The sequence below is a fragment of the Mytilus galloprovincialis genome, chromosome 5 (genome assembly GCF_965363235.1).
Source record: "Mytilus galloprovincialis chromosome 5, xbMytGall1.hap1.1, whole genome shotgun sequence".
Lineage (NCBI taxonomy): Eukaryota > Metazoa > Mollusca > Bivalvia > Mytilida > Mytilidae > Mytilus > Mytilus galloprovincialis.
In genome coordinates, this window is record NC_134842.1 from 47,045,755 (window position 1) to 47,060,143 (window position 14,389).

The 14,389-nt window shown below is 30.9% G+C and overlaps 1 protein-coding gene across 1 annotated transcript; it reads right to left on the reverse strand.

Moving 5' to 3' along the window:
• Nucleotides 1–1,714: 1,714 nt before the first annotated feature.
• Nucleotides 1,715–3,788, reverse strand: LOC143074576 (uncharacterized). Its single transcript, XM_076249968.1, has 3 exons — nt 3,635–3,788; nt 3,361–3,404; nt 1,715–2,250 (listed from the first exon to the last, which is right to left on the reverse strand). The coding sequence occupies exons 1-3, from the start codon at nt 3,684–3,686 to the stop codon at nt 2,008–2,010; spliced, it is 339 nt and encodes a 112-aa protein (XP_076106083.1). The 5' UTR covers nt 3,687–3,788; the 3' UTR covers nt 1,715–2,007.
• Nucleotides 3,789–14,389: the final 10,601 nt, after the last annotated feature.

Below are 14,389 nucleotides of genomic sequence, written 5' to 3' on the forward strand. Positions count from 1 at the left end.
AGGTACATGCAGCTGTGGGTCTTTTCTTGGATAATTTAATGGAAATTTGAACACTGTTTTGTACTCTTTCGACACGTTTATTTTCAGTTGCTGGCCAACATCATATCAATGTCATTTACATTTCCTGAATTTGAAGCCTGATTGAATAAGAATGAATTATTATTGTTAAGTCTTTGTTTTATGCAAGATTATGTGCCGCGTCTGCAATAGAGAAACACGCGGCAATCAAATTGGTCATCTTTGATTTTGTTATCAGTGAATCAAAACCATACAAAATATAACACATAGTGTTCTTTCACGTTAATACAATCTGTCGATACTTATTTGTCTAGCACTGTAATAGGTCATGTTTTTCTCTGACTGTTAATGACGTCTTTACACTAAATCTGTTGGATGTTGGGTACGTATTGATTGATAGTTTAGCCTTAAATATATTTTTAGTTGTATTTAGATTGAGCTGGCTGTCAGTAACGGCGAGAACTCGCATATCTGTATTTAGTATTGTTTGTTGTTGTTTTATTGAAGGATGGATATATACCCTGCCAAGTCCAGTGCTATTTAAGCTATTATGTACAGGAAAATACGAGTATAAACCAACCAACTGATATTGAAGGTGACAATAATGGACTTCAAGTACGGCATTTTCACTTAAATGATAAACAAAACATCGAACAGTTTGAGTTCTAAAATAAAAACAATTCATATGCCCGCAAAAGAAATATTTTAGTTAAAGGTCCCTTACACTTTAATAGAAGATACTCAACAAAATTGTTCAGGTTGGTAGCTTCAGATAAGTATCTTCCATGGTTTGAATGATATATGAAACTTGGTTGAAGGTTAGGATTCGGTTCAAATCTAAAGAATTACAACGATATCTGTAAGTTTGTTTGTTTATAGATATATAATATAACACTTATCTGGATAAACCTTCAACCGGAACGTTAAATTTTTAAAAAGTGTGTTAATACTTAAATATTTTACTTTTATGATCTATAGTACCAAAAGGTATCTACAACAAGCCAGCCAATTTCATCTCAGAACTTATACGTAGTTTGATTCCTTAGTCAATAGAAATGTTGAAACCTGTGTTAATTTTCGATTATTTATTTGCATCATTTGTACAGGTTAATTGGATATACAACTCTAAATTTTAGTTCTGTCAAACATAAAATTATCATAATTCAAATGAATTTGTACAATGTTTTTACAATGAGTTTTGACCTATTTTGTTAAATCATAACCATATGACAATTCATAAAATAATAAATCTAAACAATTCCAAATATAATTTGCTAATACTATACACTAGGGTAACAGCGATCGGTGTAATCTGGTGGACATATTTTATGAACAAATATGTATGGAAAGCCTCAGCTGTCATATATAAGAGATTTAAATAACGTTATGCTGAAGCTTCAAATGTAAAGATAATACAGCGTGATGATGAATTAAATCATCAAAATAAAAACTTTAAATAATTAAATTCTAAGTCAAATCTGCGGCTTTCAATAAACAAAGGCCATGAGAATTTGAAAAATCTTACAACTTAATACAGGCAGTGTCGCTATCTTGTCAAGCATGAATAAACAAAAATGGTTTTCAAATCATATGATCTTTTTAATAATAAAAAAACAACAATTAACCACCAATGGTTAAAATCAGTATAGCAATATGAATATCTTGTCTTTTTTTCTATCCAGTACTAAACTAGCAATTAAGATGAAAATTCATTCGGATGAAACGGCAACAAAATTATATCGAAAAAGACACGTAAAACCCGATTAAAATCTATCAATAACATAACATTTCCTCAGAATATTTTTTTTTACTAGCAGCACACAATCAAGATTTTCATATCGGACGGACACATTGGACATTTTTAGAATTGATTATTGCTATCCATTCCAAATCCATCTACTCGGTAATACAATTCTTTTGAAAGACAAAAAGATAAAATTCAAATTCAAAATTAAAAAATTAAAAGATAAAAATATAAAAAAAAAAATGTCAGTCGACAGTAATGTTCCACTGCTGGACGTCTTCTAAAGTCATAAAATCATCGCCATTGTCATCCCCGCCAGCGATACTTTCATCATCTTCATCTGAACTAATGAGCGGTTCTGCTTTTGCTAAAAAGTCGATGTCTGCATATGGTGTTCTGTTGTCTGCACCATGAATAAAATAATTACCTGTCGGTTGTTCAAAACCAAATTCAACCTCAATATAATTCAGTTCTGATGAACCTGATGCCTGAAATGAACATAACATACCGTGTACACACCACAGTGTTGTTAATATTGACCATCTTTTAACATGCATTTGAGAAATTTTGCGTTAGATTTGTTATACATAATGCTGACTTAAAGTTAAAATTATGAATTGACTTATTTAAAATCAACAAGCCATTAAACAAATTAGTGTGATTTGTTGTATCGACCACCATTTATTATTTTAATGTCCTAATGCTATAATACTATTTTGATGTGATATTAAAAACATTTTTTGATAGAGGGTTATTAAAAAAAAAAGCAAACGACACTAGCTGATTTGTTATTTTTAATGTTAAAGAACCACTTTCAAATAGTGGCCTTGTTCAAAACGGTTCAAACTTTCCCATTCTAGATTATCAACATATGCTTAACGTCAATTGCATTTTGAGGGAAATACTTGTAAAATTGAGAACAGAAATTTGAATATGTCAAAGAGACAACAACCAGACAGAAGAGCAGATAACAGATCCTATGGGTCCTCAACGCAGCGAGAAAATCCCGGATCCAGAGGCTTGTCTCTGCTGTGTACATATAAAATAAACCGTAAAAGTTTTCGTTCAACAAGCAGACGACTCAACAACAAAACATATAGCAAAATATACCAATGAGAAATACAAAACTAATAATTCGAAATGACACACTGTGAAAAAATGCGAATGGCATATAAGTTCACACATCATTACATAGAAAACTAAAGACAGTGCAACACGACCGAAACAACCAAATAGTAACAACACCGAAATGAAATAAAAAAGTATCCGTGCATCTGAACGTCCATCACTGAACTGTTATACTACATGAAAAAAAAGAGTAAACAAATTTCATATAATTCGTGCCTTCTAAATAATACATTTAGCTTTTCTTGTATGTAGAACATCAATTTCAATACTTTTTATTGATACAACCTTTAAAGGTAAAGCATTATATAAAAAATGCATCGACCATCATCTGTACCTAACTAAATAACACCAAATGTTCCGAAATATTCTTACATACTTGTAGAACATTTTATGAATGAGCTAAACGGGTTGAATTAATGTAGTTATTGTAATGATTTTGCTTCGAATTTATATGATAACTGGTATCTTACAACGTTGGTTTTCCATTGTTTTGCGTCTGTTAGCTTCACTTGACCTGTAATAAATTATCAAAAGACTTTACATAATCGCAATTGTTCTAGGATATAGACTAATCCGGATTTGCAATTACATATTTGCATTGTAAAAGAGTTAAGTGAAATTAAATAACAAACAGGTGCATGTACATCTCATTACATACAAAACATTCCTTCCATTTCATGAAGAAAATACAAAAATATAAAAACCCGAACAACTTAAAACTAGGAAAACTACAGGACTACTTACTTCGTTTGCCTTCTCCAGCAATATTGTAAGTCACCTTTTGTCTGTCTAACATTTGCTCGCGTCTGTTTATCGAAGAATATACATCTGTTCTTCCATCAGAAGCCGATGATACATTTAGCTCATTGGTAGATCCATAAAGATTGTTAACGGCAACGACACCTTTAATACATGAAAAGATTGCATTTTACTAATGTAATACAACTAATTGACTCTCGCTGTACTTTACTTTGTTTCCTACCTACCAGTTTTGTAATATAAAGTAAAAAGGAGTAGGGAAATATTTTCTTATGACAAAATATGTTCATTATAACAATGTCGACTGAATTTCATTTTAATCCGGAAAACATGTAATGTGAAATTGCTACACATGGAGTAGTTGTTTGAAAAAGACAAAGAAACTTGTATTTGTAGTTGTATAACTGATTTTGACATTCCAAAATGTATACATTCATTGACATTGCTAATTCTAAAATATGAGCAAGAGTCAGAAAAACAAAAAGATAAAGTAAGCTCTCTACCTGGTTCATTTTGATCGTTTTCTCTAACACCTCTACAAAAACATTGTAACATTTTAGTTTTATTAAAGCAAACATTTTCTTTCCTGGTAAATGCATCAAGTTTTTAATATTATGAAACTCGTATTTAAATGTAGCGATGTTTTTTTTTTTTTTTTTATTAAAGTAATGTTTTAATTCTCATGAGTCGCGGCACTTGAGATTGACATTCTGAATGTATAGTGTGGTTAAAGGTATGATGACACACATAATTTTATTTCGTCGTCTTTCCGGCGACTAGCTATCACATCCATGTCTACTTATCTCATTTTTAGATATAAGTTATCATATTTCACATTTACAAGACAGGTGTATGATAACAAAAAGTGATATGCAATGTTTATGGTTCATTTTTTTCGTATTCATACTCTGTTTTTGTGCTTTTGTCAATTCAGTTTGTCTTTTCACAGTCTCTTCTGAATGGTATCGTCGTTTTAGTAAATCAATGACAAATTTTCAAGTCACGTATTATATAGATAAAAATTTACAGTTCATGTATAAATTAGCTGCAGTTAAATTCAGAATTAGAAGCTGATCGCAGATGACCATTTGTATTGATTTGAAGAAAATCTGTAATGATTTATAAATCATTTATCACTACTTAGGAACATGAACAATGCAGAAAAACATGCACTAACGTAACATTTTATAGCAAGGAAGTTAGGATCAATCTGATATTTATTCAAATAATTTCAAGAGATATTTATGTGAACGATAGTCTGATAGCTCTCAATCCTTACATAAACTAGAAATTCTTAAGAGCCTGTGTCGCTCACCTTGTTCTTTTGTTCATTTATAACGAAATACAATCTCAAACATTGTAGACATGAATTAAATTTATGGTAAAAATCTGTTGTGTTGATCTTGTATAGCTGATTATCTAGCTTCTCCATCTTTTATAGTTTTACTCAAAACACAGAAGGAGGGAACACATTTTCATTTCGAGGCAATCACTCCTGTGCAGAGTGACAGTCTACTAAACTATATCGGTTAAATTTGACTTGTAAGTAGATTTTGACTTTCTGATCATGTTTTGTGTTTTAAAATGTATCATTATCTATTATTATTATAATTTTCAATCTCATATGGGAAATCGTAAATAAAAAAAGGAAAAATCGTCTTTAAAGTGCAATAACTACAATAAGGAGTCGTTTTATCATTTTCTCCATATTGTCTCATTTTCAAAAGCATCTGTTTATTTTGATATTTCATCGTACATAGATATATAGTTCGTTACTTTTGTTAGCTAAAAGAGGCATGCAAATCAACACAATTCATTTTATGTTCACACATATTTGCCGTTAGTTTAAACATATTTATTTATTTGCCGTTATATGTTTACCATAAGTATAAGTTATTATGTCATGCAATTGAACATGCTTTGTCTTTTCTTGGGAGGACTTTACCCTCTTCATTTTTAGATTCTAATTAATTTTTATTTTGAAGGTTCCACTTTTTACGGACAAGTTATGCATTTTTTTTAAATTAGTTCCATTCTTTATGTATTGTTCAAACACTTTCACATGTCGCTTGACTGCATAAAGTGATTAACTGTGCAGCAAGGATAGATCATTATACACTTTTTTAACATTAAGGCTCTTGTTTACTCTGCACTGCTAGTTTGTTTGTTATCACTCACTCACTTAAAGCATAGCTTTATAAAATGTTATTAAAAAATAAAACAAAATCAGTCCTTCTAACAAAAAACAGTGCCATTTACATCAATTTCATTTTTTTAGCCTATTTTTTTTCTGATTATGCGTACACATGCATAGATTGTCATTTGACCAAGCTAGCCAATAGGTAGATGCAATGACTATCGTAATAATGTTCGGCACTTTGTTTACTTTAAAAGCAACACTATTGATTACTTTTAAAAACCGATTACAAGCTCGCTTCCTCTATATTGACGACATTTTAAGGATGATCATACAGTTAAGTCACGCAGAATAGATTCTTATTATCAAAAGGGGCAACTGAAATAAAATTAAAAGAATGAAATAAGTATTGACATACATAATAAAGGATACTTACTTTCTTCTTTAAAGGACCACAAAAGGATAACAAACAATAAAACGGGTGAAATTGGTTTTCTCAATTAGCATTTTTTTTCCTCGGCGTTCACAATTCTCATTTAGTCGCTGTAAAGGTCAAAATGCCAACAAAACATCTGACCTAATTTTGCAATAAACTTCCATATTTTATAACTAATGCAATGACATTATCTTCTTTTTCAAAAGAATGCTTAATCTGAATTCTATGGCTGGGAACTTTATATGACGCTTTCGGTTGAAGAGTATTGAATCATATAATTTTCAATTTGGGTTTAACTAGCATCTATGTTAAGCAGTTATATTCTTATTACTTTTAGGCGTTCAATGTACAGACAACGACCATCATTAAACAATGTTATAATAAGATAACAATGTTTCCATAGATGAGATATAACTTCAGGATGAAATCAATCCTTAGTTATAATCCAATAAATTGTATTGGAAAATATATTACGTGTTTGGTTTTACCAAGTTGAATTCGAAGTGCAATTAAGAAAAAAACATATGCACAAAACATTGATAGGGAATTGTTCATAACAACAATACATCAACAATAGTTTGTCATCAAGATGGAAAGTTAGACAATAAGAATATTCAAACTCATACATACATTAGTGATAGTTTATTACATATTAATTATTACCTATGAGAATCCTTTTTCTTTGCTTTATAAATAAGGAAAAAAATTAATGAAAAAGCGATAACTTAATTTAGTTTAACCGTTCAACATTTAACCTATATTTTTGAAACCGTCAAATAATTAAGCCATATAATATCATTAATTGGTTTTAAAAAATTATGTCGATTTCACAGTGAATGAAAACCGATAATTTCAATTGTGACATAATCGTGGTAAATTCACTCCTGTGTCGTCATACAACAATAGGCGCTATCAAGACGTTCCCGATAACGTCTGATCAAAACAAATTGAGAATTCGAAGAAAAAAAACATAAAGTTTCTTACATTTTTCTACTTTAATTTCATAAAAAATAACCATTTACCAATGTGATAAAATGGATAACTAATCAAATAATTCAAATATCGAAAAATATTGAACGCGCATTTGTAAAGTAATGTGTTATTTGGTCACACGTTGAATATTTTTCTCTATTTTAATTCTTCGGATAGTTATTCCATTATTAGTCTCTCACAATCTCTGTTATCGTAAAGAATTGATTTTTTCTTCTTCACTTTTAATGCTTAATACTGAAGTTAAATACATAAACAATCAGATAATCTCGCTATGAAATTTCTCTCAAGATTCCATTCCTACATCAAACCTTCAGTTGCAATTTGCGACTGACGTTTTACGCCTTGATTCTAAAATGATATGAATAAGTGTGTCATTTATCAACAATTGATAGTCTGTTGCATCAAAAACAACTTTGTCATTTTGAAAACCGTTTGTGAACTTAGTACATTCATATTTATACATAAAGAACACAAGGACAATATATAAAGTAAATTAAACTCATGAGCAAGTAACATATAAATGAGTTTAATTTTATGTTTTTTTTATAATAAAAAGTATAAGTAATCGCTGTGGTTGTATATTTAATTCAACTCGTGCTACTTAATTGTTTCATCCATTTTGCGTTCTGTCAGGTGTTGTCTTATTTTTTTATATTGAAATTATACTAAACTCACTGTTATGTTTACTCATGTATCATTTTTGAATTATATATAAGTTATTTTACATGTTGCACATCCGCTTGCTGGTAAGGTGTATGTTGTATTGGGATAAACTAAAGAGGAGATATTTGAATCATTAATTGAATCCAAAAAAAAATGAAGAAAACTTAATAAGAATAAAGTAAAACCATTAAAACTGAACAGTTATGTGAATATTTTTAAATCGTTATTTATTTGTCGGAAAAGAAAAAAAATGGTTCTATACTAATAACAGTGAATAAAAAATTTGCATAATGAATTTTTGAAAAACCAAATGCATTTCAATTTTTGCTCAAATTACTGTTGACTTTAATTTACGCATGGGTGTATTCTGGTTTTATTTGCTGTCTTCAGAACATGACAGACTGGTAGGTTGTCAAACTTTGACCTGATGCAGATATTTAGTAATATGTTTGATCTATACGGAAAACTCGGTTGTTTTACTGATCATGATCTTCGCACAAAAATGACAAAAAGTCACTGTTATAATTGTTATGTTCCTTAATATAAAAACCCATATCCATAAAATCAATTGTCAAAAACGAACCTTTCTTCAAGCGCCACCATATTAAAACAACAAGAGAGACAAGAAAAATCAGTGTAAAAGTAAAACCAATGATGTATTGTGTTCCAGAACTTTTAATTTCATCTGAAATAAATAAATAAAAAAACAAATCATAAATGGTGCAAAGTGTTGCTTTCTTCTAATGACTTATCAAAATTAAAAAAAAAATCCTCTTTCAGAACGAGAACGATTTAACAATAACTATAAAACGAATTATTAAGTTGTGCAAGGTAGATTGACCTGAGAAAAAGTAAAATCTCAAAAATACCGAACTCCTACGAAAACTCAAAAAGGAAAGTCCGTAATCAAAAAGCATTATCAAAAGCTCAAACACATCAAACAAATGGATAACAACTGTCATATTCATGACTTGGTACAATTATTTTATGTAGAAAATGGCGAATTGATTCTGGTGTTATAGCTAGTGAAACCTCTCGTTTGTATGACAGTCGTATCAAATTCCAGTTTATTGACAACGATGCGTGAAAAAAACAAACAGACACAATTAATAGGGAAAAATGTCAAAAACATTGATACCGCCGTCAGTATTGTGCTATCATCTTAATCACTATAAAAACAAACATATGTAACAAAGAAGCATGCAAAGACATACATCAAATTTAACAACCTCATTTTGCTTTTTTTTATTATACGATTGTATTTATCCACCCATAAAGGATTGACATATTTAAGTACTGGGAAGGAATCCTCACCCTGCTAGACACATGGTTAGCTTAATATTAAATCTGACATAGAATCGCGCGTTTGACGCCACACAGGTATGGTTGATTAGAGTTTGAAAGAGTCGACCGCCATTTAAAAATAAATGTTTTTGAATAACGTAAATTTCTTCTATATGTATGATTAGGTAAAAAATAATCGTTCAAAGTTTGATAATAAAACGAATATTTGTCTATTGTTGCAATTGGTCTGTGTTTGTCTACCGAGATAATCTAGCCACCGGAGGCGGGTTTTAGCTAGACTTGAAACAAAAATGTAGGGTGCAGTTAGTACCTGTTAAAAAGTTTTCTGCAACCGTTTGCACCTGTCCGAAGTTATGAACCTGTTAAATAAGTGGTTGACGTTCGTTGAAATGGTTCATTTTTGTTGTCCTTTTTGGACCATTTATATCTTGCCGTATGGTGTGAACCAAGACTCCATGTTGATGGCCTTTAATAGTTTACTATATTGCAGTTATGGACATGCACGCTCCAGACCTTAAATACACTGTTTAAAAGATTATCTCATCAAGTACAATACCTCCCTTTAGGGGTTTAGTATCATACAATTTCAAAAAGAACAGAACCAAATGAATAATGTTTCTACCTGAAGTAATTTTGCTGTAAATTTTCGTGACACTGCTATTCCCTTGTTTGTTCTGAGACAACATTCGCAACTCAAATTCAGTGCTCGGGTCAAGATATTCTATTTTATAACTTTGATCAAATTCATTCGAACTTTTTATCTTATGGCTTATCCAATGTCCGGTAAGCTTTTTCCTATATTCAAGAATGAACTTTTGTTTACTACCACCATGAAATCCAGGCTGAAATTTAACAACGATGTAGTTTGTACCAGCATACAAACGAATGTTCGTTGGTTTATCTGGTGCTCCTACAGACATAAAAATAAAATGGACTGTAATTCAAAATACACATATGAAATGTAATCCTGTAAAAATGTTTCTTAAATTTTTTGTTGAACATTGAAACTGAATGAAACAACTAGAATTAGCGAATGTTTGATCATTTTTTTTTTCTTTTCTAAATATCAGAAAAAAGGTTAATGCACATGAAATCAATACAACAACAGTCTACGTTAGCATAAGCACTGATTATAGAGAATAACCAATATAAAATATTGCACAAGTTTATAAATTCTTTTATTTTGTAATAATCTATATTAACTTTCAATGGTACAAGTATATCCATTTTAGAAAAATTCTTACTTCTTTACTTACGTGCAGACTTGAGTTTTATTTCGAAAGTTGTGTCCCCAAATTTATTTGAAATATTGACTGTATAGCTTTCGAAATCTTCCTCTTTAGTTTGATGAATTAGAAGCTCGCATTTATAACCAGATACGTTTACTAACTGTCTATGGAACTCTGTTTCAGATATGTATGAAGTGCATGTTCTATCTTCAAGATAACCTGTTCTTAAACTCGACCATTCAGCATTTGAAATTTTTGAAGAACTTAAAACAAATATGCTTATGATAGAGGTTTTATTAAAATGTCCATACGCATGGTGTTTCTTTGGTTTGACAACTACAGGTTTTTCTACAAATGAATGATGGAAAAATCAGTATGAATACATAGAAAATAAAAAGTGATTAACGTTTTGATTAAATAAAAATGTTAACAATTTTGTCTACTAGAAACAAACCCTGCTGTGGTTGACGTGTTTTATGTTCTTCTATATTAAGTAACCATATAATCGGTATGTGAAAACCTGAAACTTATGTCCAGCTAACAAAACATGTCAAAATTTTATCAAGCTTTACTTGTACTCCCCGCGCTTAGTGAATTGAAAGATTGACTATTTTGTCTTTTATAAGTACATATTTTACGAAAACGAGACTTGTAAAATATACAAAAGCCGTAGTTTACGCTCGAGAAAGAACTATTATATGGAGAACAACAATGACTTCAACAATAGGTACACCGACGGCTATATAGCTAAATGCTTCAGGTTTTGATCGAGAACATTTTTTTCTTGAACATAGAACTAATATCAGCCGAAGAGTAGTTTGATGTGAATATTGCATTGGTATCAGAATCTCTGTCGTAGTTTTCAAAGGCTGGACGCACTGGATGGTGCAACAAAAAACGCTGAATGAAACATAATCCTTACACCATATATCGATCCCTTCTAGGTTGATGCAATTCCCTTCGGTTATTTTTTTATTTTTTATTCAAGTATTTATAAAACACGACTATCAGGAAATGTGTGTTGCTTCTTTTTACTAGTGGTTGACATCAATGTGTTAAGCAATGTATTTGGCTTTCCTTGTCAGCAGTTGTATTCTCTTCTCGAAAGTCGTCAGACTATGTGATTTGTATTAAACCGTATTTTAAAAACAAATCCAAAAAATATATTCTCATATTATTATAATTATTATTTTTGCTAGAAATAGAAGATTTTAAAGGAAGAGCATTGACTCACATGTATGCAATAACCTTTCACTAATCTTTGTGGTATTAGTTTTACGTCATTTATATTTCGCTTTCAATTCTAAGTAACTTTTTTATGCATAAATTTCAAAGCGATGCAATGCAGAATCATTGTTTGTTGATTTATTTTTCTCGTTGTTATTTCGCCCGTTGTTGTATAATAAGTGCATGAATCTAGTTTTCGTATCAAAGCTAAAATCGAAAATTTACTATACCTTCAACTATCACTTTAATTTGTCCAATCTGCCATAATTTGTTTTCTTCATCTGAAATACCATTTGATACATTGCAGGTATATATACCACCGTCCTCGTACAGATGATGTGTTGTGTTAAGTTCTGGCAAGTTTAGAGTTCCATTAGCTTCACCATCAAGGTGTCTAATAAAACTGTGATCATACGTGTGATGTTGCCATGCATTAAATGTGTATACTCCTGGTACACCTGATGCATCGCATTTCAGAATTCTTTGTGATTTGTTTATTCTATATGTATCTTTCCTGTTTTGAATAACTGGTGGATCTTGAAAAACGAAATGTAAAAATGATGAGTATCATAAATTGAATGTCTTGTACAATGTTACTGAATATAGAATATCATGACTCGCTCAAACCTATTTTTAGTCTCCAAAAAAATCTAATTTAATCCTGACAAATGTTCATTTAAATATATCTTGCTTGGGCATATCGAGCGTTTCACTGTCTGTCAATGTCAACTTGCTACTGGTATCAGGTTTTTTGATTGTTGCTTTTATTCGGTTTGTTGACCTTTTGATCTGGAATCTATTAATACATTGCAATGCAGAAGCTTCAAAAACTTTTCTGCAATTGGCATATGAATGCAATATGTAAAACTTTTGAAAGAGTTGGTTCTCAATACATATTGTACTTTTCAACTTCGTACTTTTTTTTAACTTTTTTTAATCGAGTGTCAATATGATTTTTTTTTTCACGAAATGCACGTCTGGCGAATAAATGTTAGCATAGTATATATGCTGAGTTTGCTATCAAATACAATGTTGTTCGTTTTATTTAGTCATTACAGTTTGCGCAATAATTCTAACATGTATTGACAATAAAATTGAGAATTGAAATTGGGAATGTGTCCAAGAGACAACAACCCGACCACAGAATAGACAACAGCAGAAGGTCACCAATAGGTCTTCAATGCATCGAGAAATTCCCGCACCCGGAGGCTTCCTTCAGTTGGCCCCTAAACAAATATATATACTAGTTCAGAGATAATGGACGTCATACAAAACTCCAGTTTAAGGATATAAACTATGCTTTATAACTGCTACTCGACATAAGGGCGTTTTTGGTTATGTTGAAGACTTTCCAATTTTTTACCATAATAGTATACCCCAGGCAACCCTGTGTTTCCATTCATTTCATGACAATAGTGTAAAATCAAGTTACTATTTACAGACTGATTTGAATTATTTGAATTGGTTTTATAAATCAAAATGCATCGAAACATTCAGTGCGACAAACATCGATCTTCGAGTAGCCGATTTATTACTGTTAGGCCACTGTTCGAGATAGTAAGAGAGTTGAGCGCAAAACACATGTCCCACCAAGCAAATTGTTTATATATGTGCTTGTCAAGGTCAAAGATAAGTTTTTCTGTTAAGGTGTTTTTCGTTAAAAAAAAACCCACTCATCGACAATAAGAACACCGGTTGTCTCATATTAATCGTTTCACATGTTGTTTTCCCGGGTTGTTTTAGTCTTATATACATGACAGACCTAACAGAATTCTTGAGTTATTTATTAAGGAAATGGTCATGTATTTCAGAAAAATTACTATCTTTAAAGATGTTGGATTAAGACATCCAAGTAGTGCAATTTTAAAACATTGGTAACTAATTGCACACTTCATTATACTTTTGCTTTTCTACATGCATCCACCTGTAACTGTTCATTACGTGAACCATTCTTAACAGCATTTTGTTAAAAATGAATGTTCTTATACGCAAACTTTCGAAACATTTTACATATGGGTTATACTTATAAGAAAGAAGTGTTTTCCGAGTAGCATCAGTTAACAACTTAAACTTACCTACATATTTGAATGCAATTAGAAAATGATTTATACAACGGCACTACATGTCATTTGTGGCATTGAAGATAAACAAACACAAAGCAAAATAATTATCTTTTGGAAGTACAACTTGTGTAAACAACGTGTTACAATTAAAATGAGAAAATATAGTGTACCATATGGTTTTGAACCTAAACGAAATTAAGCATTGCGTGGCACAGACTTTAAAAAGAACTTGATAACTTAATCTTAGATGCATGGTTTTTTTATTGTTTGTTAGTGGCTTTATTGAACTAACTGTCATTAAATACGAGTACTCTCAGATCTGTATTTTTTGTTGTTGGGATATACAAGTACCCTGCCACGTCCACTCTGTGTAGTATTTGTATTTGTATCCATCTTATGAGTTCATCCTTTTTCAACTAATTTTTATAGTTCGAACTTATGTTGTCCTATTACATTACTGTCCCTGTTTAGGGGGCTTGGGATCCCGGCCGCTAACATGTTTAACCACCACCACATTCTGTATGTGCCTGTCCCAAGTCAGGAGCCTGTAATTCAATGGTTGTTGTTGGTTGCTGTGTTACATATTTGTTTTTCAATCATTTGTTTTGTATATTTATTAGGGAGTTAGTTAGTTATCTCATTTGAATTGTTTTACATTTGTGATTTTGGAGCGTTTTATAGCTTACT

Coding starts and splice junctions, on each gene's coding strand:
- LOC143074576 (XM_076249968.1), bottom strand. CDS start 3,686: ATGTTAGACAGACAAAAGGTGACTTACAATATTGCTGGAGAAGGCAAA. Junction 3,405..3,634: donor TGCTGGAGAAGGCAAACGAA/GTAAGTAGTCCT, acceptor AATTTATTACAG/GTCAAGTGAAGCTAACAGAC. Junction 2,251..3,360: donor AACAATGGAAAACCAACGTT/GTAAGATACCAG, acceptor TGTTCATTTCAG/GCATCAGGTTCATCAGAACT.